This window comes from Podospora bellae-mahoneyi, chromosome 7, assembly GCF_035222275.1.
Source record: "Podospora bellae-mahoneyi strain CBS 112042 chromosome 7, whole genome shotgun sequence".
Lineage (NCBI taxonomy): Eukaryota > Fungi > Ascomycota > Sordariomycetes > Sordariales > Podosporaceae > Podospora > Podospora bellae-mahoneyi.
The window spans coordinates 2,135,153-2,155,694 of record NC_085886.1 but is presented as its reverse complement, the minus strand read 5'-3'; the positions used below and the strand labels follow the sequence as shown (position 1 = coordinate 2,155,694).

The 20,542-nt window shown below is 52.9% G+C and overlaps 8 protein-coding genes across 8 annotated transcripts; 3 read left to right on the top strand and 5 right to left on the bottom strand.

The window, feature by feature from the left end:
• Positions 1 to 796: 796 nt before the first annotated feature.
• Positions 797 to 4,713, top strand: QC761_708110 (uncharacterized protein; the record flags this gene model as incomplete). Its single annotated transcript, XM_062882360.1, has 9 exons — positions 797 to 1,280; positions 1,340 to 1,479; positions 1,546 to 1,582; positions 1,640 to 1,984; positions 2,056 to 2,452; positions 2,505 to 2,754; positions 2,825 to 3,157; positions 3,219 to 4,093; positions 4,158 to 4,713. 9 exons carry the CDS (start codon positions 797 to 799, stop codon positions 4,387 to 4,389), a joined length of 3,093 nt encoding a protein of 1,030 aa, XP_062728407.1. The 3' UTR covers positions 4,390 to 4,713.
• A 573-nt stretch (positions 4,714 to 5,286) lies between these two features.
• Positions 5,287 to 7,177, bottom strand: QC761_708090 (uncharacterized protein). Its single transcript, XM_062882359.1, has 3 exons — positions 6,875 to 7,177; positions 6,500 to 6,814; positions 5,287 to 6,426 (listed from the first exon to the last, which is right to left on the bottom strand). Exons 1-3 carry the CDS (start codon positions 6,948 to 6,950, stop codon positions 6,158 to 6,160), a joined length of 660 nt encoding a protein of 219 aa, XP_062728406.1. The 5' UTR covers positions 6,951 to 7,177; the 3' UTR covers positions 5,287 to 6,157.
• Positions 7,178 to 7,300: 123 nt separating this feature from the next.
• Positions 7,301 to 9,445, top strand: PEX3 (peroxin). Its single transcript, XM_062882358.1, has 3 exons — positions 7,301 to 7,616; positions 7,678 to 8,087; positions 8,149 to 9,445. The coding sequence occupies exons 1-3, from the start codon at positions 7,459 to 7,461 to the stop codon at positions 9,231 to 9,233; spliced, it is 1,653 nt and encodes a 550-aa protein (XP_062728405.1). The 5' UTR covers positions 7,301 to 7,458; the 3' UTR covers positions 9,234 to 9,445.
• A 28-nt stretch (positions 9,446 to 9,473) lies between these two features.
• On the bottom strand, positions 9,474 to 10,613 carry QC761_708075 (uncharacterized protein; the record flags this gene model as incomplete). Its single annotated transcript, XM_062882357.1, has 1 exon — positions 9,474 to 10,613. One exon carries the CDS (start codon positions 10,611 to 10,613, stop codon positions 9,474 to 9,476), a length of 1,140 nt encoding a protein of 379 aa, XP_062728404.1.
• Positions 10,614 to 10,901: 288 nt separating this feature from the next.
• Positions 10,902 to 11,923, bottom strand: QC761_708265 (uncharacterized protein; the record flags this gene model as incomplete). The annotated part of the gene is made up of 3 exons (XM_062882375.1): positions 10,902 to 11,665; positions 11,738 to 11,801; positions 11,867 to 11,923. The coding sequence occupies 3 exons, from the start codon at positions 11,921 to 11,923 to the stop codon at positions 10,902 to 10,904; spliced, it is 885 nt and encodes a 294-aa protein (XP_062728403.1).
• Positions 11,924 to 12,962: 1,039 nt separating this feature from the next.
• Positions 12,963 to 14,869, bottom strand: ERF1 (translation termination factor eRF1; the record flags this gene model as incomplete). The annotated part of the gene is made up of 4 exons (XM_062882374.1): positions 14,556 to 14,869; positions 14,344 to 14,428; positions 14,166 to 14,215; positions 12,963 to 14,099 (listed from the first exon to the last, which is right to left on the bottom strand). The coding sequence occupies exons 1-4, from the start codon at positions 14,589 to 14,591 to the stop codon at positions 12,963 to 12,965; spliced, it is 1,308 nt and encodes a 435-aa protein (XP_062728402.1). The 5' UTR covers positions 14,592 to 14,869.
• A 228-nt stretch (positions 14,870 to 15,097) lies between these two features.
• On the top strand, positions 15,098 to 16,139 carry QC761_708250 (uncharacterized protein). The gene is made up of 2 exons (XM_062882373.1): positions 15,098 to 15,763; positions 15,826 to 16,139. Exons 1-2 carry the CDS (start codon positions 15,434 to 15,436, stop codon positions 15,997 to 15,999), a joined length of 504 nt encoding a protein of 167 aa, XP_062728401.1. The 5' UTR covers positions 15,098 to 15,433; the 3' UTR covers positions 16,000 to 16,139.
• Positions 16,113 to 20,538, bottom strand: QC761_708240 (uncharacterized protein). The gene is made up of 6 exons (XM_062882372.1): positions 20,271 to 20,538; positions 18,856 to 20,069; positions 18,482 to 18,726; positions 18,171 to 18,340; positions 17,964 to 18,093; positions 16,113 to 17,893 (listed from the first exon to the last, which is right to left on the bottom strand). Exons 3-6 carry the CDS (start codon positions 18,707 to 18,709, stop codon positions 16,529 to 16,531), a joined length of 1,893 nt encoding a protein of 630 aa, XP_062728400.1. The 5' UTR covers positions 18,710 to 18,726; positions 18,856 to 20,069; positions 20,271 to 20,538; the 3' UTR covers positions 16,113 to 16,528.
• Positions 20,539 to 20,542: the final 4 nt, after the last annotated feature.

The following is a 20,542-nucleotide window of genomic DNA, read 5'->3' as shown; positions in this document are numbered from 1 at the left end:
CAAGAATCAAGAACCGCATTGACGATGGCCCCTTTGTCGCCAATCTGCTTCAGAAGATATGCGATCTCGACGTCCCTGACGTAGCCGAAGAGGTCATTGATCTCTTTGGTATCATACTTGTTGACGCCAATCGACAAGTCGGTCGGTCTTGATCTTCTCCAATATATGACGGCAGTGGATCGACGTGCAGAGCGGTGCGGTCCGCTTATAGGACAGCTGCATGGGAATGGAGGCTTTAGTGGTGGTGATAAGTGTGGATGGCTAGCTGTGGAAGTGACGAGGTTAAGGTGGCTAGCTGAGGTTGTCAGTTGCCCCAGTTATTCTCCGCACTCCTAGGTCTAGAACTCCGGCTGCAGCCAGATGGAAACATGCATCACTCAGCTGCCTGAAGGGCTACTAGTGCCAGCGGTGACTTCCTATCTGGAAACTTGGGATAGCCCAGAGTACATTTCCAGGTTTTCCAGTCGCTCTATGGCAGACCAAGCTCCTCGAAGCTATGCAAGCCCACATCCGCTAGGTAGCGGTGGGTTGTATTTCAGCTGGGTATCTACTCGGAACTCCATGACATTGCTACCTCTGCTAACCTGACTGGCAATGACAGATCAAAGTGTTCGTGGCTGATCAACCCCGTCTTGGCGTTGTTCTCGCCCATGAAGCCTTTTGACTCGCCCCGCGCTTGCCTGGATGGGAAATCAGACCTTGGAAAGAGAATACAACAGCTGCGGGTGTGCGGATCCATCAGTCGATTGGCAAGTATGCTTCCATGAGAAAAGCCGGGTTGACGTGAACGGCCCAGATGCCGAGTGGCAGCATGCTGAACTACGCTGGTATAAGAAGAGGCACCATTTCCAGCCAGCTCAAGACCAGAATCTCACACATTCCTTTCTGTCCTGTACCTTACTTCACAGCATCCATCCTACCTGATCATCCCATCATCACACAGCCCTTGACCATGGCGGACGACGACAACATAACCCAGCATGCTTTGGTCAGTTCCTGGTTCTTGGGCCCCAGGGCCGAGAATTTCCAGGTCCTTCACGATCTCTTTGGCACCGTCCTCAACCATCAAGCCCAGGCCAGAAAGACGCTCTATGCCGGAGACCCCGAGTTCATCACCGAAGGGATGAAGGAACTGGAAGACTACCAAAACAGCATCAAGACTTTGACATCTGATGTCGATAAACTTTCCCTCGAGTTGGCCGCAAAGTCGGTGCCGTTTTGGTCTCCCAGATACAATGCTCATATGAATATGGATGTTGCCCTTTCCAGCATTGTTGGCTGTATGTGGATAGACTTGTTGTTCTCTCTGTTGACCGAAGTGACTACTGATAATATACAGACATGACGGCCATGATGTACAATCCCAACAATGTGGCCACTGAGGCTAGCCCACACACGACCAAACTGGAGAGAGAGGTCGGACAGGAGCTTGCAAGAATGTTGGGATATGGAACAGATTCCTGGGGCCACATCACTTGTGTGAGTTATATCTAGAACCGTGCTACACTGTATTGCCGTGAATTACTGACGCTTTGTTGTCTTCAGGATGGATCCGTCGCTAACCTTGAGGCTATCTGGGCGAGTATGAATGTCCCTGTTCCCTGAATTCACAGGGAAGGTGCCTAACAGTCTCCTCTAGTCCGCAACCTCAAGTTTTATCCCTTCTCTCTCAAACGAGCAATTGAAGAAGGATCCCTGAATTTTCTTGCTGGTGCGTTCGAAGTTAAAACCAGCACAGGGGACGCCAAGCTATTCACAGAGTTGTCCACCTGGGAGCTGCTGAATCTCAAGCCCTCCACCATCCTTGAGATACCGTCAACTCTGGCTGAGCAGTACTCCATCTCTTCAACTTTCTTGCAGGCTGCTCTCAAACCCTACCTCATTCAGACCACCGGAAAGAGCGTGATTGAGCAAAAGTATGGGTTTGAACCTGGGAAGTTCTTGATCAGTGCTACCAAGCATTATTCCTGGCCCAAGGGCGGAGGTGAGTTTCTCTTGCCCTTTGAGAACGACGTTGGTCTCTTTTCCTTCTAACACTGACCGTTGCACATGTAGCTATCTCTGGTATTGGCTCGATCAACTTTATCGACGTCGATGTAGACGAAGAGGCTCGCATGGACACCAACGACCTTCGAAAGCGCCTGAAGGAATGTGTTGACGCCAAGATCCCAATCTATGGCGTGGTAGCCATCATCGGCTCTACTGAGCACGGTGCCTGCGACCCCGTGGCTGAGATTGTCAAGATTCGCGACGAGTTGGAAAGGGACGAAGGCGTCTCCTTCGCCATTCACTGCGATGCCGCCTGGGGAGGCTATTTTGCTGCCACGCTCAGGGAGCGGGGGGACCAAGACGGTTTCCTTCCGTATGTACCCGCTATGCCCTTGCAGCCATATACTGTGAAGCAGCTTCGGAACCTCCGCCACACCGAGAGCATCACTATCGACCCGCACAAGTGAGTGTTTCCCCGCATATGTCGATTTCAGAGTTTCTGACACGATGGGAAGGTCTGGTTACATCAATTATCCCGCGGGCGGGCTCTGCTACCGTGACCAGCGTATGAGATACCTCGTTACCTGGACCAGCCCTATTGTTTTCCATCAAGGTGATGCTTTGGAAAGCATGGGTGTTTACGGTGTGGAGGGCAGCAAGCCAGGTGCAGCAGCGACTGCTGCATGGTTGACGCACAAAACGATAGGTCTGCACAATGATGGTTATGGCAGATTGCTGGGTGAGGCTGTTTTCTCCTGCACAAAGGTACGTTCAGAACACTCCCTCCAGCTTGAAGTTGCTGGTCGCCGGGGTCTCTAATCAGATATGGGATTAGCTGTACTGTTATTGGGCCACCATGGCTCCGTCCCCAGAATCTGAATCCGGCGCAGATGAGACACAGGGGGAACCTGACCCCGAACATGAGTCACTCAAGAAATCCCTCGTCGTTGTTCCTCTCATTCGTCTTCCGGCGGAGAAGGCAGGCGAGTCACCGGAGGCTATTGAAGCCCAGAAGGAGCTGATCAGAAACAAGATCTTGAACCGGACCAACGAAGAGCTCTTCGAGGACAAGAAGACATGGAAGCTTTTATGTGAGCTGGCTGGCGACCTCATGATCAATGCGTTTGCGTGCAACTTCAAGATTGGGGACGACATCAATCAGGATGTGGTAAGTTTACTGTCGCTCTCCACATACAGCGAATGGTGGACTAACGGTTCATGATATGAAGGGAGAAGCGAACTATCTCAACCAGTGGATCTTCTCACAGCTTTCCGTCTCGTCCGACAAGGATGTTGTGGCAGCGCGCCCCCTATTCCTGACCTCATCTGTATTCGGTGAAGAGGCTTATGGCAGATGCCTTCGTACTTTCAAGACCCGCCTGGGACTCGACGACGGTATCAACTTGGCCCGGGGCGACCTTCGATTCCTCGTCAATGTCACAATGAGCCCCTGGCCCACGAGTCCAGACTTTATGAAGACTATAGTCAAGGACTTCAGGGCAGTCGCGCTCGAAGGGATCAAACGCTGCATCAAGCGTAACAAGCTCAGTCCTGATGTTCATGGCTTCGTCATGCAAGGCGTGGATGAGATCTACCTCACACACATCCCCATGTTCAACATGGCCAACCACCGCTGGCAACTGGTCATCACGGGCGATCTCCCCCCGGATGTGGTGGAGTACTACAAGAAGCTGCGCAGCGAGAACCCAGGCGTGGTTTACACACTTGCCAACATGGAGAAAGAGACTCTGGAGAACCTGCTCAAACCAGGCAGCAGCACCAAATGGCGCCTGGACGTGGAGATACCCCCGCCGGGCGCACCGCCGCTCAAGGACAACATCGAGCTAAGCAACATCAGGGTCATAGTCAAGGAGTCCATGTCTTACGCCGCCTTAGAGACGACATACCCGGACAAGATGCCGTTCTACCTGTACGGTAACAAGAACGAGGTGCACCTCGATCACGTGCTGAAAGCCTCTCCCAACGCACAGATCAGCCACGAGCGGGTGACTCTTGACCTGGAGTCCGATCTGAGCGATGAGCAATTAAGGAAGGGGATAGTTGCGGTGTTGGACGATGTGTTTGAGAACAGCATCCAGCCTTTGTAAGTCTACCTTGGTCCCTCCTTTCGGAAAACAAATGCTGGCAGAAGTCTAACTACTCCACAGGCCCCTTGACAATGACACCAACCGCGTCCTCCTCGAATCGGCAGGCCTTTCCCTCACAAAGGGTGCTGTTCATAGCGTGTCTGTATACGAGACGTATGAGCAGTACAAGAATGGCTCGGCGCCCATCACTACGGGCAAGGTTACAATCGGGGAGACTACTTTTGCCAACTGGCCTGCTGTCAACATGGACCCTGCGGACGAGGAGGAGGAGGAACACAAACACAAGCACTGATTATCGCGCGGCTGATGGCCGTGAATGATTGAGGGACAAACCAGATTGCATTCTGTACAGAGCTTTGATAATCGCTGTGATGACATGTTCAACTTGAGATGCTGAGAATGGATCAGTGGAGTTGATGGGCCAACAGCGCTTTATTTTTCAGGGGGTTCAGGGGTATTTTCGAGAGACTGCCAAAACCCTAACCCTGCACCTCTTTCCGCCCCTGAAGAACAAGAGATGATGAATGAGGTAGATCATTGGCAACTGACGACCTGTCCAGTCTGCAAGATAGCTGGCACCTAACCGATCATGAGAGTGAAATATATAAGAACTGATATCCAACCACCCCATTCAGTCTCAGGTTCGCTTTCCCTATCTTTGCCTATATTAACCTCTGACTCCGCGCTTTGGTAGCGCCCTGCTCCTCCCAAACAGGATGGGGTTCCGCTGATGGAAAAGACTCTTGCCATTGAAAGTTGTTGGACGAGAGAAAACGGCTCAATTGCTTTGACATGAAGTACCTACTACTCTAAGCACCGGAATGAACATAGAGAACCAACCCAAAACCAGCCCGCCTGCCCTACCCTTCCTCACCTCCGGGTCATCTGTGTTAGCCGTATCCTCCTCCCCCATTGCCCCGCCTCCTCCCTCTTGTTCATCCAGGTCATCACCGCGACCATCCCGAATGCCGTCCTCAACCTCTCTCAAACCCATCAAAAAAAAAAAACAATGCAGCGCCCTCTGCACCGCCTACCATCGTCACGAACGGTCTTGAAAAAGCTCTCTGCCACATCAAACGTAAAAAGGATCAGACAACAGTCCACACCGCTGCCAACCGCATGCCGAAACCCAGCCAGCTGACAGGCATAATTCAGAGTCAACACTGAGACAAAATAGAGAACCAAGACGCAACATTAGAAAGTAATTGTATTGTGTATCCTCTCCTCGCAGAGAAAGAGTCAAGAAAAAAAGGGGTATCTCGATGAACCTAGTACCTACCTGATAAGAAAATCTATAACTACCCATGACTAGCGCCTTCAGTTGTATCCCTAGACTCGCTGTAATCCGCCATGTTGCGCGTGATACCCACCTCTGACTGTCGAAAGCCACCATGAACCTGCTGTTCTCCCTTCCGTGCTGTGTTACAAATGCAGCGTTGAAACATAATGACCAAATCCAAACGCCCGTTTCCCGTCCTTTTTTAATTAGCAAACGCCTGTCCCGTTTATTCCTTGCAGTTCTTCTGATCCCTGAAAACACCATGCAGCTTTTGCTCTTCCCAACTACCGACCATGTCCCGCTCCGATGGGTCTGTGTCCTTTTTCTTAGGGAGGATTTGCCCCATTGTTACTGGATCAAGTTCCTGCGATCCGGACAGCAGTATTGTTGAGGAACACACAGACGATTCCGAACTCGAACAGCTGCTTTCGGGTGGTTCCTCTTCAAGGCCGTCCACATCCTAGAGAATCTCCTCATACTGATCATCTTTCTTGGGGGGCTGCTGGTGATCGTGCTTTTTGTCCTTGGGTAGATTTTTTTCCTCGACGCCACCATGACCAGCCGGCTCCATATTCCTCTTCCGACTCTCCTCAGCCACTAGCAACCACTCCTCATTTCTCCTCACCTCTTCCATCTCGGCCCTCCTGGCCTCTTCCTCCAACTGTGCCAGGTAAACGTCAAATTTCTTTTCAACTTCCTTCGTAGCGGCAGCAACCTTGTCACCAATATCCTTTGCGATATCAACCACCTTTGTGACTGCATCACTGCTGAGGAAATCCTCCTAATAGATCCCCATCTTCTTTGCCCAGCCACCCGCTACAGCGTCGACTCTAGCTCCGACTCCAGCAGCAGCCGTGGCAGCCTTTTGTTGCGATGATGGTGATTGCTGATTACTTGGAGGATTACCAATGTAAATGCGATACGGGAAGGGGTTGACGTTGGATTCGGTGATGGGAGGGATGTGGTCCATGTGGCCGGTCACATAGGTCATGATCTTGAAGACGGTAGAGCGGAGCGTGGTTTCGGTTGCTTTCCGGACCTTAGCACGGTCTATATTTCGAAGAGGGTGAGTTAGTGTTCGGTGATACAAAATGGACAAAAAGTAAAGGTCAAATCAACATACCACTCTCCGTCTTGGGTTCAGCGACGGTAATTTTGATGGTCCACCTCTCCCAGCAGAGCTCATCGTCGGCCCCGAACCAGGTCCCCTTACGACGCTTCTTCTCAAAGAACTGAACAGTGATCTGACCGCGGCCACCTCCTCCTGATGGGCGCTCAGCGTCTAGTTGTCGTGCGAGTGATGTTGCGCGCTGGTCGATCAGCGTCTCGATTGCGGAGTCGGGAACGTAGGCGAGGTCGATCCCGAGACAGTCGCGTGTGGCTGTGGCAGCCTGGATGGACTGGAAGAAACGCATAAAGAATATGGTGTGCAGAATACCTATAGAGCAGGACAATCAGAGGATGGAGGGGCAGACAGGGGTGAATAGGGGAAGCCTACCGCGAACAACATCCCGCACCGTGTTAGGGTCGGCGAATGCTTCGAGCAGAAACTCGGGCGGACCCTCCGCGTTCATGGTTGCTGATATTTGCTGATATGACTGATGCTGATAGTGAAAAGGTGGTGATGTTATCCAGACAGCTGTGGTGGTAGTGGTGGTGGTGGTTGTGGTGTCATTGAGCGAGGGAGTGGAGGGGTAGCAAAAGTAACATTTTAAACGATAGCGGACAACGCTACGGGTGAGGGGCAGGGGCAGTCCGTGGCGAGCAAACTGTGACGTTGGCCATCAGCGAAACGGAAGCGGCGGTGGATTGCGAAGAAGGGGCCCCCTTGGGCTGGGCGTGGGGTAGTTGCAGAGTGTTAAAGGGTTAGGGTTGACTCCAGATTTCCTACCCCGGATCACGGTATCAGCCCTATCAGAACCGCAGAGCCGAGGTTCGCTCAGCGCGATTGGAGGCCCAGAGCAGCTGGTGTCGCGCCCCCAGTAGTGTAGACGTGCATCCCGTCAACCACATGCATAAGGTAGCCGTCTCCTGATTCTAAGGAGGAGCTGTGATCGAGCTCGAATCCCCCAAAACTCTGCCATGTTGGCCGCCACGAAGCGGTGGTTCCGCCGCAACCGAACACCTCTCGCCATCGGTGCTGGTGTTATCGGCGCCGGCTATGTTGTCACCAATTATGTCTTGGGCAAGCTCCAGGATGCACGCGAGCGCATGAGCAGCGATCGCATCGCCAAGGAGAAGTATGCCTTCTCTCTGCCTCCTTGATGAACACCCCAATGCTGATGCTATCTGTCTGTGCAGTCTGCGACGACGATTCGAACAAAACCAAGAGGACTGCACCTTCACCGTCCTCGCCCTCCTACCTACCGCCACGACAAACATCCTCGAGGCGATGAACACAGAGAGAATCACATATGAAATCCAACAGATGAAAGGCTCTGCCTTAGCCAGGACGAAGAGCATCGGATCAACAAGTCCACCCAGCCTTTCCGCAGAGACAGATGACGATGGAAGGAGCATGTTCAGCGTCAGCGTCACGAGTGACGCCGGCTTACAAACAAGTCAGCTTGCCGTCCCAACCTCCATAGCAGCTGCCATCTCAGGGGACGGCAATGTCCCTGTCGACGGTGCCCAAGAAGGCGATGCCCTTTCAGTACCCCCCAAACCAAAAAAGACCAAAAGGCAACTCTGGAATGATCTCACCATCAGCTGTACGCCCCCTTGCCCACCCCTATTCCAACCCCCAATACTAACTCCCCCCTGTCTCTCCAGCCATCACCCGAGCCTACACCCTCCTCTACACGCTCTCCCTCTTAACCATGCTAACCCGCATTCAACTCAACCTCCTCGGCCGCCGCTCCTACCTCTCCTCGGTCGTCTCCCTCGCCACCGGCTCCGCCCAGCAAACCATCTCCCTCGAAAACAACGACGACGACGGCAACAATCCCGAGCACTATTATGGTTCCGACTTTGAAGTCAACCGCCGCTACCTCACCTTCTCCTGGTGGCTTCTCAACCGCGGCTGGGTAGACGTCATGCAGCGTGTAGAGACTGCCGTCCGCCAGGTCTTTGGCCACCTCTCCCCCCGCGACACCGTTACAATCGATAACTTCCTCCAACTCACCTCCAACGTCAGAACCCTTGTGGAAGGCTCCTCTCCCTCCTCAGGAATGGGCACAGCTTGGCTCAGGTTCCTCCTCCCTCCCGAAAAGCTTGAGGATTTCGTCCTTCGCGAATCAGGCATCTTGGATGACTCCTCCCCGTCCCCATCCCCAACTGGGGAAGACATCACCCCTACCTCGGTCCAATTACGCCGGTTGTTGGATGAGACAGCCGACTTGATCGACTCCCCCACCTTCTCCAGCGTTCTAACTCAGATCCTCGACGCGGGCTTTGATACTCTCAAGGGGCAGCTGGCCAAGGATGTGGTGGGTGTGTCAACCATAACAGAGGACATGTCCGGCTTCACGTCAAGAGCGGTGCTTCTTCCCAAGATCCTCTCCGTGCTTACGAGGCAGGCGCACGATATCGGGAATGGGATGCCGAACCGGTACTTGCAGGCGATGGAGCAGGTGAGAGATTTGGAGGGTTTTGCTGCGGTGGTGTATTCTTCCAATTGGCAAGCGGAGATCGCGCAGGATGAGGAGTTGGAGGTGCTGCAGAGGGAGCAGCAGAGGAGAAATGAGACCGTCGCTGGGGGTGGCGTAAGTGGTCTTGTGAGGGAGGAGGTCAGATCACCTGGGTTGGAAGGGTCAACCGTTGTGGGGGGTGGTGATGAGAGTGTTGTTGTCGTTGGGCAAGGTTCGCAGGGGAGTTTTGAGGGGGCGTGGGAACGGGCTGTGAGTCCGCGGAGGTAGTGAGGTGTCTTGTGTAAGAGAGGGAAGTTGGGATGTACAATCATGAACGAGGGCGGTGGTTTTCACTTTGATGATTTGTTTGTTTTTATATTTTGGTATTATCACTTACATATTACATGACACGGATACAACGGGTTGAAAAGAGAGCAAGACATGGTCTGTTATTACTATTAGCATGAAATCAAGGATACATCAAGGCACAGGTTTCACACATTATAATTTGTAGCACTGTGTTGTCTATCACGGCCCCACCACCTGCCTACCAACAACAGTAGCACTCCCCTTGACCGCCAACCCCCCCTCGAAATCCTCAATCCAAACCACCCACTCCTCCTCCCCTTCCCCGCCCCCTTGACTCTTGGCCAAAGCACCACAAACCCTCACCTCATCCCCCTTAAACAGCGGCGCCAAGTTCCTATAGCTCATACTCTTTATCCACCTCCTCTTCTCCTTTCCACTCTTGTGCAAATAAGACGCAAGACCCTCCAACATCAACACCAGCGTCAAAGGCCCATGAACCAGCACATCCTTATACCCCTCCTCCACCCTCGCATACTTGCTATCAAGATGAATCCGATGAGCATTGCTCGTCAAGACAGAAAACAACGACAAAAACTGGGCATCCGGCCTAAGAGAAAAGGAAAAAAACGGTCTCCAAGGAACCTTGATCTTTTTCCTCTCCACGGCCTTCTTGTCACCCAGTCTCAGTCTCTCAACCTGCCGCGCCAGCTCCTCCTCCAACGGCCTCAAAAACACCAGCCTCCTCTTCTCTGTCAGCACCTTCACTTTTTCTTCCCCTGTCAGAGCAAAATACTCCCTCCCCACCTCGACAAAAACCTTCCCCCCCTTCACCTCCACCCCCTCACTCTCAACCCACTCCCTACACTCCGCCTTTGTTTCCTTCCCCCCTTCACCCAGCAACATACACCCCATGTACTCCCTCTCAAAATTTACCTCCCCCCCAACCCACATCCTTCTTGCGAAAGGCCGCCCCGGGAAATGATACGGGTCTGTCCCGTCAGCCATCGGCTGGTAAGACGACATCTTAGGTTCAAAGTAAACCATGTGATACCCCTGAGGAAGCGGGTCACCGTCCTCGAATTCACCGTGCGATTGGCGAAAGGCGGGGTTGGCGTCTTCGAGGGCGAGGGTGAGCTGGTCTGCTTTTGAGCGGGTGAGGGTTGCTGAGATGATTTTGGGGGGTTGAGAGACAAACTTTTGGCGGGCGGAGGCGAGGTAGGATTCGGGGTTTATCAATGGTGGTGGTGGTAAAGGGGAGGAAGAGTATGGTTTTTGGTCGTGAGGTGTGAGAAGATGAGGGAGCCGTGGTGGTGGACGGAGGCGGAGGTGGTGGGTGAGGAGGGGGCGTATTGAGCGCATTGGGAGAAGTGTGCGATGATTGGGAATAAAAGACTCTACGGGAAATTGAGTTTGGTTGTGTATTGTTCAGGGTTGATGAGCTGTGTGTTAAGTCGATTGGTGTACATCAACCAACTGACGTTGAATTCACCAAGTGAGATAGGTATGAACCAAAAGAGAAGAGGGTTAGGGTTAGATGTGCCATTTCTTTGTCTGGTATAATTCCGTCCCCTTCTTCTCTCAGTTTACTTTCAAGCTTTCTTCCCAAAGATCTCTAGTATGTCTTCATGTCTTTTTTCCCCCTTCCCTCTACCTCCTTGCACTCTCCCACCCCCCCAGATACCTCCACCCCTTCGTCTTGCTCTCCAAATCCTCCAAAACCCCCTTCACCCTCTCCCCCTCATCCACCTGCCCCGTCCCCTCAAACTCCACAAAAAACAAATACTCAAACGGCCTCATCCCCTCCCTCAACCCAGGAACACTATTAATGCTCGTCAGGTTCAACCCCCTCTCCCTAAAACACCCCAACACCTCCGCCAACGCACCCGGCTCATCATGAGATCCCACACAAAAACTGACCAGATTCTTCCCCTTCCCCCTCCCCTCCCCCTTTTCCTGTTTCCTCCCCACAACAAAAAACCGAGTCTCGTTATCCCCCCTATCCTCAATCCTCTCCCCCAGCACCCCAAGCCCATACTCCCGTCCCGCCATCTCCCCCGCCACAGCCGCCCACCCCTCATCCCCCCCCGTCGCCACGATTTCCGCCGCCTTTGACGTACTACTAACCTCCACCATCTCAACCCCCGGCAAAAACCTCCTCATCCATCTCCCCGTCTGCCCAAACGCCTGCGGATGACTATACACCCTCCTCACATCCTCCAACCTCCCCCCTTTCTTCCCAAGCAAAAAGTGGTGAACCCCCAGGTACACCTCCCCGCAAACAACCACATCCCGCAGTTCATCCCCCCGATCAGCCAGCGCTTCCAGCGTCATTGACACCGGGCCGTGGGTCGAGTTCTCGAACGGGACGACGCCGTATTCTGTACCCCTGGCTTGGACCGTGTCGAAGACTTCTATTATATCATTAATATATGCACCAAAAAAAAAAAAAATGGAGGGGGGGTGGGGGGGTGGAAGAGACAAACCGCGGATCGTCTTCACGGGGATGAGCTCATGCGTGTTTTCATCCGGAAAGGCCAATTTTGTTGCCTACCCCCCAACCTGTCAGCTAAAGCTCATGAAATACAAGAATGGCATGACTGATAAAGAAATACCTGGTGAGAATACGAAGCCACCGGGCCCAAAAAGGCAACTTTTGTCTTTTCCGCCATTGTCTAACTCTCCTCTGTCGGTAATGGTTGCCAGTTATGAGAGGGAGCTGGGTTCACTCTGATATAGCGACTCAATTGATATGTACAAACTCAAAGGAAAAAGTTTGACGCCCTGCGCTCGACAAAAACAGAAACTGACGTCCAACCTAAATCTGTAGAAGTTACCCACCCTTTGCGTGATACAACCACCACCGGCCCGGCCCGCCCGTCTCATAAGTGCCCCCGCCTTCCCCCCGCCCCCCGGATTCGATTCACAAAGTTTTCGAGTTTGAAACCCCGCAGGCCTGTATTTCTACCGGCCGAGTTCGGTCTTTCGTTACACGGCTTTTCAAGTCACTTTCACTCATACATCATAACATCATACTCATACACAACAGAAGCGTCATCATACACAATAAAAGAAACAAAATCAAGTGAAAAAAGAGTGTTGGGTCCCGCAAACTAGCTACATATCTAAGCCCTGCTTTCCTTCCGCGAATCGACAGTAGTAAAGACCGAATAGACACCCCGCGTGGCCCGGAATTGAAACATCAGAAACGAAATCTCAAATCCGGTCCAGCCTCGTGCCCCCAAGGTTTCCCCGAACCATTCCTCCTTGACCTGACGTGCCCTGTAATGAAGTGATACCTTTCAACGAACTTATCCGACTTCTCGTTCCTCTCGATTCTTCCTGGAGGCAGTTTACAAAAATAAAAAGGCCTCGGAAGCAAACTTGATGATGATGGATGGTGTCTCGAAAGCTGTCCTGCACACCTCCCCACAAAGGAGTGTCCAAAAACCAAGCCCCTCGACAACCCACCCCCACCCTATGCAAAGTGGTAACTTAAGAAGCCGTCATTACAGAGCGAAGCGGGCTAGGACGCGACACCTCAGTCGACCCTGGGCTCGCCGTAAAGCCCTTCATCAGCCGCCGCTGAGCAGGCGGCAACTTCCCCTGGCTCCGTGGCTTGGCTTGCGGCTGGTCGGCATGCAGTGTCTCCGGCTCGGACGTGATGGCTCCAGTTTTGGGTCCCTCGCTATCAACGAGGGAATCAAACTGTCAATCGTCGTAGTACTCATCATCGTCATCCACTTCGTTCAACTGCTCAAAGTTGACCTTGTACCGGAGGATACCACCGATACCGCCAAAGCCCTTGACGAACTGGTTGCCCTCAGTCGACCTGTCCGAAACGAACTCGAGAGTGGTACCAAAATCCTTGTAGTGCTCGGCGATCCACTCGAGGAAAGACTCCTGGGAGACAACTTCCATCTCCTGGCCAGTCTCCTTGTCCATGAACCGGTCCCGGTTAGCCGCATCCTGCTGCTTAGTAGAATGAATGATAATCTCGGCACCATTGCTGTCCTTTAGGACCCAGCGCGTGACCTCGAGGTTCTCAAAGACAATCAAAGTCTCGACAGCACCGAGCTCCAAAGCCTTGAGGGTATCCTCGACACCGTAGCAGATACGGCCGGTATCCTGGCTGATTTCCTCAAAGTACTTGCCGATGAGCTTCTTCTCCTGAATGAACTTGACGTTGCCGAGGGTCTCAGAAGCCAACTCGATGGCCTGGTTGAACCCGTTCTCACCACCATAAGACACATCAACAACCTTGATGACCTTGGTGGCAAGACGCTGATCGAACATGTCGGAGGCGTTGAGATCGTTCTTGAAATCGGCAGAACCAGCAAGCACAATACCCATAACGTTGACCTTGTCATTGGTGATGAAGTTCTGGACGGCCAACTCGGCAACCTTGCGCACATAGTTGTGACGCTTTTCCTCTCTGAGACGGGCGAAACGCAGAGCGGACTGACCACCACGACCGTGCTTCTTGGGAAGATCGACCGAGAACTTGTGAACAATGTCACGGGTGTTTCCACTCAGGGTGCCGAACAGAGCTCCGTTACCGTCCATGACAATGAAACCGAACTTCTGATCAGACTCAAGAAGCTCAGCAAGCGCCTCGGTATGGAACTTGTTGTCACAGAGGTAGAGCGAAGTGTTGATAGGCTTGAAGGGCTCGAAATCGATATTGACCTTGCGTTCCTTGCCTTCCGAGGTCAAGATTTCACCGCAGTAGACGACGAGGCCATTGGGAGGGACCTTGTTGTACAGCTTGAGACGCTGCTGGGTAGAGGTAATGGCCGACAAGACAGACTGACGATTGACACGGGACTTGATGTTGGAGGCGGTACCCTGTGACACCACGCGTTAGCTTTCCCGAGGCCATCAAGGTGCGAGGGAGGGTCAGAAAAGACATACGTATTCTTCAGCCAACATCTTGGCCGCACGGGAAATCTGATCCTTGGGAGCTATCAAGAAAGTCAGTCACATGTTGCTTGGTGGCATTGGGTTCGGCTAAGGCATTGGCGGGCGGGCAGCCACACCAGGCCCGGCTGGGCACACGGTAATGTGCGAAGAGAGAGCAGTGAGCACGTACGAATAATGAGGGAGATCATGCTGGTGCCATTGCCGCGAGCGGCCTCCAGGCGCTTAATCAACTTCTTCACCTTCCATATCTCAATCTATTCATCATGATACGGCATCAGTAAACCAGACCCAAAGAAGAAGCGAAAAATGGCGCGCCCCAACGGAACCGGCCGAGAGACAGGGTTGGGCAAGGTTAGGAAGGAGAGAGGTAGATGTGCTCACGTTCTTCTCCGCCTCGTTGGCGTTGGGGTCGCTCATGTTGAACAATTAACGACTCAAGCGAATCAAAACCCGTTAAAGTGCTGTCGAACAAGAAGGAGAAGAAAAAAAGAGACTGGAAAAAGAGAAGGGGAAGAAGAAGAGACTCGCCGCGCAAACTCCTTCTCCGCAAGGGGTTGTGGGAAAGCGAGCGGGGTTTGGGTTTCTTTGATTTTTTGGTGTTGGTTTCTTGGGGGCAGGGAAATCTCAAAAAATTGGTGGTGGGGTTGGCCAACTCGTCAGGGAGGGGTTTCGCAGGGCGAGGGAAAGCCTGTAAAAAAGGCTTTTATGGCTTTTTAAGACCTGGCACATTGGAGCCAGCAGTGGCGCTCCTGACCCCATAAGTGTTGCCTGACTGCGAGTCATCATTGGGCGGTCAGCCCGATTACCCTGATTGGGTGTGGGGCATTTGCAGCTGTTACATGCTCTGACACTGCTGACGCTGTATCATACAGAAAACCTGGGATTGTGACTCTGGACGGTCTGTCTGACACTGCACACCAGGGAACTGTTTGGCTCTAACCAAGCTTCTTCACCATCGTCACAGCTATCGATTCCAGAAGACTTCCACGTGTCTTGAAGACTCATCAAGAAGAGCCTCAGCCACATCCTGTCAGCCTTCTTTCCGGCTGACCCTTAGACAACCTAGCATTACTACTACACTAAGCACTAATCCACTTAACTACCAACAAGTGGAACAAAGCTATGACCACCTTAGTATTATGATGCAACTTCCCCCATCCATAGTGTAGTCCCGTCTCCCAATCAATGAACCACCGCCACCCCCCACTATCACAAACAAGCTCCCTTTCTTCCCTCACACACGTCCATTGTTGTTCACCATGGCAGACTCCCTCCCCCTCCAGGTAGCCGAAACCCTCCAAACCTCGCACATCAACCCCTCCCCTTCCGCCGCCCACGACACCAACCCATCCACCGCCGCCTCCAAAAAGACTCCCGTCCACATCTCAACATCAGACCCCGAAACCGACCTATCCGACCTCTCCGACGACGATGAAGACTACCCCCAATCCTCTTCCCGCAAAATAAAACCCGTCTCCCGCCATCACCTCCCCCCGCTCCCCGACCTCAGGTTTGAACAGTCCTACCTCGCCAGCATCAAAAACGCGGACACCTGGTGGAAGATCGCTCTAATCACGGCGAGGGATCAGGTGAGCTCCAGTCGGGGGGAACAGACGGTAGGGGGGAGTGGGGCTAATGGGGGACAAAATAGATGATCATGCCTCTCGTTCAAGGCGTTGCTTACAACCTCGCGATTTGCGGTTGGCAGCATTGGAACAGAAATGCCCAGCTCAGTGGGCAGAGCCTGGGTGCGCGGGTGAGGCGGTGGTGGTGGGGTGTGAATAACTGGCCGATTCCCGGGGAGAGGGGGTATAAGAGGAGATAGAAGGGTGAATGACACCATGTGAGAAAGAAAGGGGAGAGGTTTTCATATATAATAATGACATAGGCGTACAACACACGGCATTGCACGGAATATGGATATCAGTTATCTTGCGACGCAAAATCAAAGAGTTCAACAGTTATTTCATGTTGTGAAGCTACATGTTCTCAGTGTTCTTTCTCTTCCTAACAAGAATAGCCATGCAGTTCGTAGAACATAAAAACAGCTAATCAGCATACTCAACCCTCCCCCCAACACCAAGCTCTTCCTCCATAATAACATGCTTTTTGACCCAGCAACCCCGCTGCCTGCCCGACTGTATGACATAAACGGTCTGAAATAAATAAAACAGCTGAGCCGGCTTCCTTGAAAAGACCTCCAATAACAGGCGATCACAGTCCCAAACGATTTCATCTACCAAACGCCTTCTCCTTTTTCTCCCGCCTCAGGAGCAGCATACACCGTCATACCGTAATAAATAATCTCCCAAAACCCCCCAAGTTCACCAGCCGGCCTCCTTGATGACGTCGCCTTACTCGATGTCGCCCACGGCTGGTACAGCCTGCGCCGCAGCCATTGGCGGCTGCACTGGCTTCTCTGGACTGCCCCGGAAAGCTAAAGCCGTGGCTGGCCCGCTCGAGGGCGTGGGAGGAGCCATAACCTCATCCGTAGTCTTAACCTCCTTCTCGCCAGACTTGTCAACATTAGTCTCCGTTTGGGTCTGAGGTGTCGAGGCGCGTTTGGCTGGGACGGCGATAATCTCCTCAGCGGCCGGTGGCTCTGGCTCCTCTGGCTCATCCTCTGCGCCAGTCGACTCGGAGCTCTCACTCACAACCACATTCCTGCGAGCTGCAGCCCTGGCGTTCTTTGGTGAAACAACCACGGGCGGGCCAGGAATTTGCCGCACCTTGTTGTTCTCATCAAACGCAACTCGGATCGGGAATTTGAAGATTTTGCTGCCGGGTTCGGCCTGATCCTCCAAATCCTCGTCCATGGGCGAATCCTCCTCGAATTCCTCCTCGTCTTCAGACTCGTCTGGGATGTCGGCCTCCTCCTCTTCGTCATCCCCAAAATCAGGCTCGCTTCCGTCTGACGCATCCGACTCGAACTCCTCGCTCTTTCTCTTTTTGCTGGCGGCCCAGCCGTTTGTACCGTGATTGACAGCAGCAGAGCGTCTAGGGCGTCCCCTTGGCCCAAGCTCATTCTCCTTGTTCTCTGTGTCATCGCCCTGAACACTAGTAGCCGCGCTCGGAGCTTCGCTGGATTTCTCTGCGTTGAGTCTCGTAGGGGCTCTAATCTGGCGCCCGCTCGCAGTAGTGACTGGACCACTTGGCTCGGCCGGTGTGTGGTTTCGTGTGTTGCGAGTAGATCGGCGGTTGGTGGAATCGGTAAGAAACTCGGCCTCGTCGTCGGAATATGTGTACTTCATCCTCTTGCCTCTGGTGCGGCCCTCATAGAGAGAGAAACCAGGCTCCGGCCGCCTGAACCGTTCCTTCTGCATCTGGCGATACTCCCTGCGTCTCCTCTTCTCCTCGGTAGCCTCAAATCTAGGAATCGCATTGAGAATGTTCTTTGCGAACTGCCTAGCCTTGGGCCCTCCATCCTGAGTCTCCAACTTGTTGGCTAGAGCCTGAAGCTCCTCAATGCTGCCAGCAACGCTCCACCAGGTCCGGTGAACACCGGCTGGATTGCTCTCCCTGTACACACGGAAGGAGGTGTCGTCGTTGCCCTCAATTAAGAAGTACCGGCGCTTGTCACCGTCTCCGCCCCACACCTGAACGCTGAGAGGAATGTTGCGATCATCTTCGTGTCGGTTCTTGTATTGCTGGTTGATCATTGACTTGATCGCATCGGAGGAGGCGAGCGACCATTGAATAAGCGTGCGCAACAAGGTGAGCTGCAATTACAATGGCGAGAGAGATTAGCAAAATAAACAGATCACTGCAGACTTCAGAGCTAGACCATACCCGTTGGACTGGCGTCATGGACGCAAACGTGGCACCCCCAGAAAGCGGGTTTCGGCTCTCCCAATCCCTCGCCCACTGTCCCTTGTGCGACTGAACAGCCTCCTCCAACGCGCGATTGTAATGGCCAGGCCTATGCACCGGATGGAATCAGCGGTTGGTTCAGATCAAGTAGTTTTCGATAGCCTCCGCAGCTTGGAAATGACGTACTTGACATCCTGCTTCCTGTTCAGCAAAAGCCCCAAGACGGCGCACAAAAAGTGCTCGACGCGCTCGCCAGGAACAGAATCGACGACATCGCGCTCCAGCTCTTGCGGTCCAAAGTTCGCCAGACTTTTGGGGAAAGCTTCGGCGAATCGGGCGCGGAACATTACGATAAACTGTTAGCACACAAAAAAGTCAGCTTGGTCCCCCACATAGCTGCCGCGGGACAGCTATCTAGCCCTCGCGGGGGGGCACGCTGTGCGCGATCTTTCGCGTCGCAACGCTTCAATGACGCGAATGATGCCAGAAATACGTACAGCGATGTCGGGGTTGTCAGCTAGCACATATTCGTGTGGTGGCGATGGCTCTCTCTTGGGTCGGGGCGGTGTCTTCTCCTTGGGCTCCAAGGCAGGGTTGCGGTCGATCTTGTGGAAGAACTTCAAAATGCCCTTTTCCTTGGTCAATTCGAGACCAGACTCATCGTCACTAGGAGGCGCCGATAGCGATGAAATAGACGAGAGATCTGAAGAATCGTCGTCGGCCATTTTGTTGAGCGTGAACGCTATTGTCGGTCAATGGGCGTTTGCTGAGGTGGGTGGACGGTGGCAGCAAGCGCCAGTCGAGAGACAGGTGTGGAGGTTGTAGGAGAGAAAGATGGAGGAAGGTCGATCGGCTGCAAGAAATTACGTACCGGCCGAGCGATAATGGCCAGGGCCCTCCCAGCCTACCTTGCTACTTTCACCAAGAGCCCAAAGAACATGATAGGTTGGCTAACTTAAAACTAAAGGTTACCTCTGGGCCTCTTGCTCCCAGACAAGCTAATATATCTTGCATTCTCCTCTTCAGGTTGTCTTGCCGTGGCAAGCACAGGCCCGGTTTGTCCACATCCCTCGGTCTGCCTGCTTGAAGCTCATGGCACGAGCCAGTCTCGCTTCCATCACCACCTTCCATCACCATCATTCTACTTGTCCTGAACAGTGCCCAGAAAGCCACCAAGAGTCTCTTACTGACGATACCCTCCATCCAACCGAAGACGATTTGTGACGATGAGGTTTTTCATTGACCGCTCATTGTGCCCTACCCGTGAGGCACGAGGCTGGATGGCTGGTCTGTGTGATGTCCGAGGTAGCCATTGGCTGCGTGTGTTGATGTTATGGTCAAGGGGTTGACTTGTACACCCGGCCGGCAGCGGGTAACGGTGGGTTTCGACAATGCCCAAAAGGGCTCGCTCGCCCTGGAAGCTTGTCCAAATGACCCGCTCCTCACATTCCGCTTCAACCCTTGGTGTTGTGGCCCAACCAATGCCAGCTTCTCCAACCGCGATATGCTCAGATCAGCTTCCAGTGTTTTATCACCCAGCACCCTCCCCAGACGGTGTCCTCTTCCTCATGAGACGGCGAACAGCCAACGAAGGGACCCCCACCTTCAAGACCAGCAACTTTGCGTATTCCAAACCGTCGAATAGCTTTTTCAAAAATCACGGGAAACAGCAATGAAGGCATAACTGGTCATCAGAAAGGAAACAGGATATGACAGAACGCTGATAAGCCATCCCACACTGGCTTTCTGGTTCGACCAGAGTCTTGTACATAAGACTAGCCTTGCAGAAACCTCGAGTGAGTTGGCTTGCAGCCAATCTGCCGGGTTGCGGAGGAGTCCGCGTTTGGTTTGGTGAATGTGAGAGTGGTCTCCATCACCACGGATCGGGCTGCACTCTTCGATCGCTTGATCGTGGTTGATTGACATAAAACGCGCCGCAGCTCTCTCACTGGCAGCCGGTCCCACACATCAAAACCCATGGAGTAGCAATATGCTCACCCCCGGAAAAAAAAACATGGCGATTCGACAGAAATGCGCGCAACAGCCAAACTGTTGGCTCTTTTCATGGCAAAATATATCTTGCACCTACAGCGCCGTTAGCATTGAGTAAAAGTGAAACCATGAATGTGACGACAGAAGGAATGCAAAGCAATCCATGAATAGTGTGTAAGTTAAGTCAGCAGTCGTGCTGATGATTCCCTGCGTGTTTGTGCTGTCATTTTGATGATGTTGGGCGTTCTGGAGATGAGACGACGATGATGGGAGATCACGGTCGGCGGCACTCGCCCCATCTTGGAGGCACTGCACGTACTGTGCGAATATGACACCAACTGCTGGTATCTGACACTGTAGGTGCTCTGGGCTCGCTTGTCTATCAATCAAAAGAGTGAGACGAGAATGGGGTCCTGCCATGGGCACATTGGAAGAGGGGGATGCTTTGTTCAAGAAATTTGAAGTGGCTGAATGATGGTACAATCTTGCAAGTGAAAATACGAGATATCAAACTCGATATGCTATAAGTTTTGCAGCTTGATTGTTGAGACCTTGCATCTCGAATT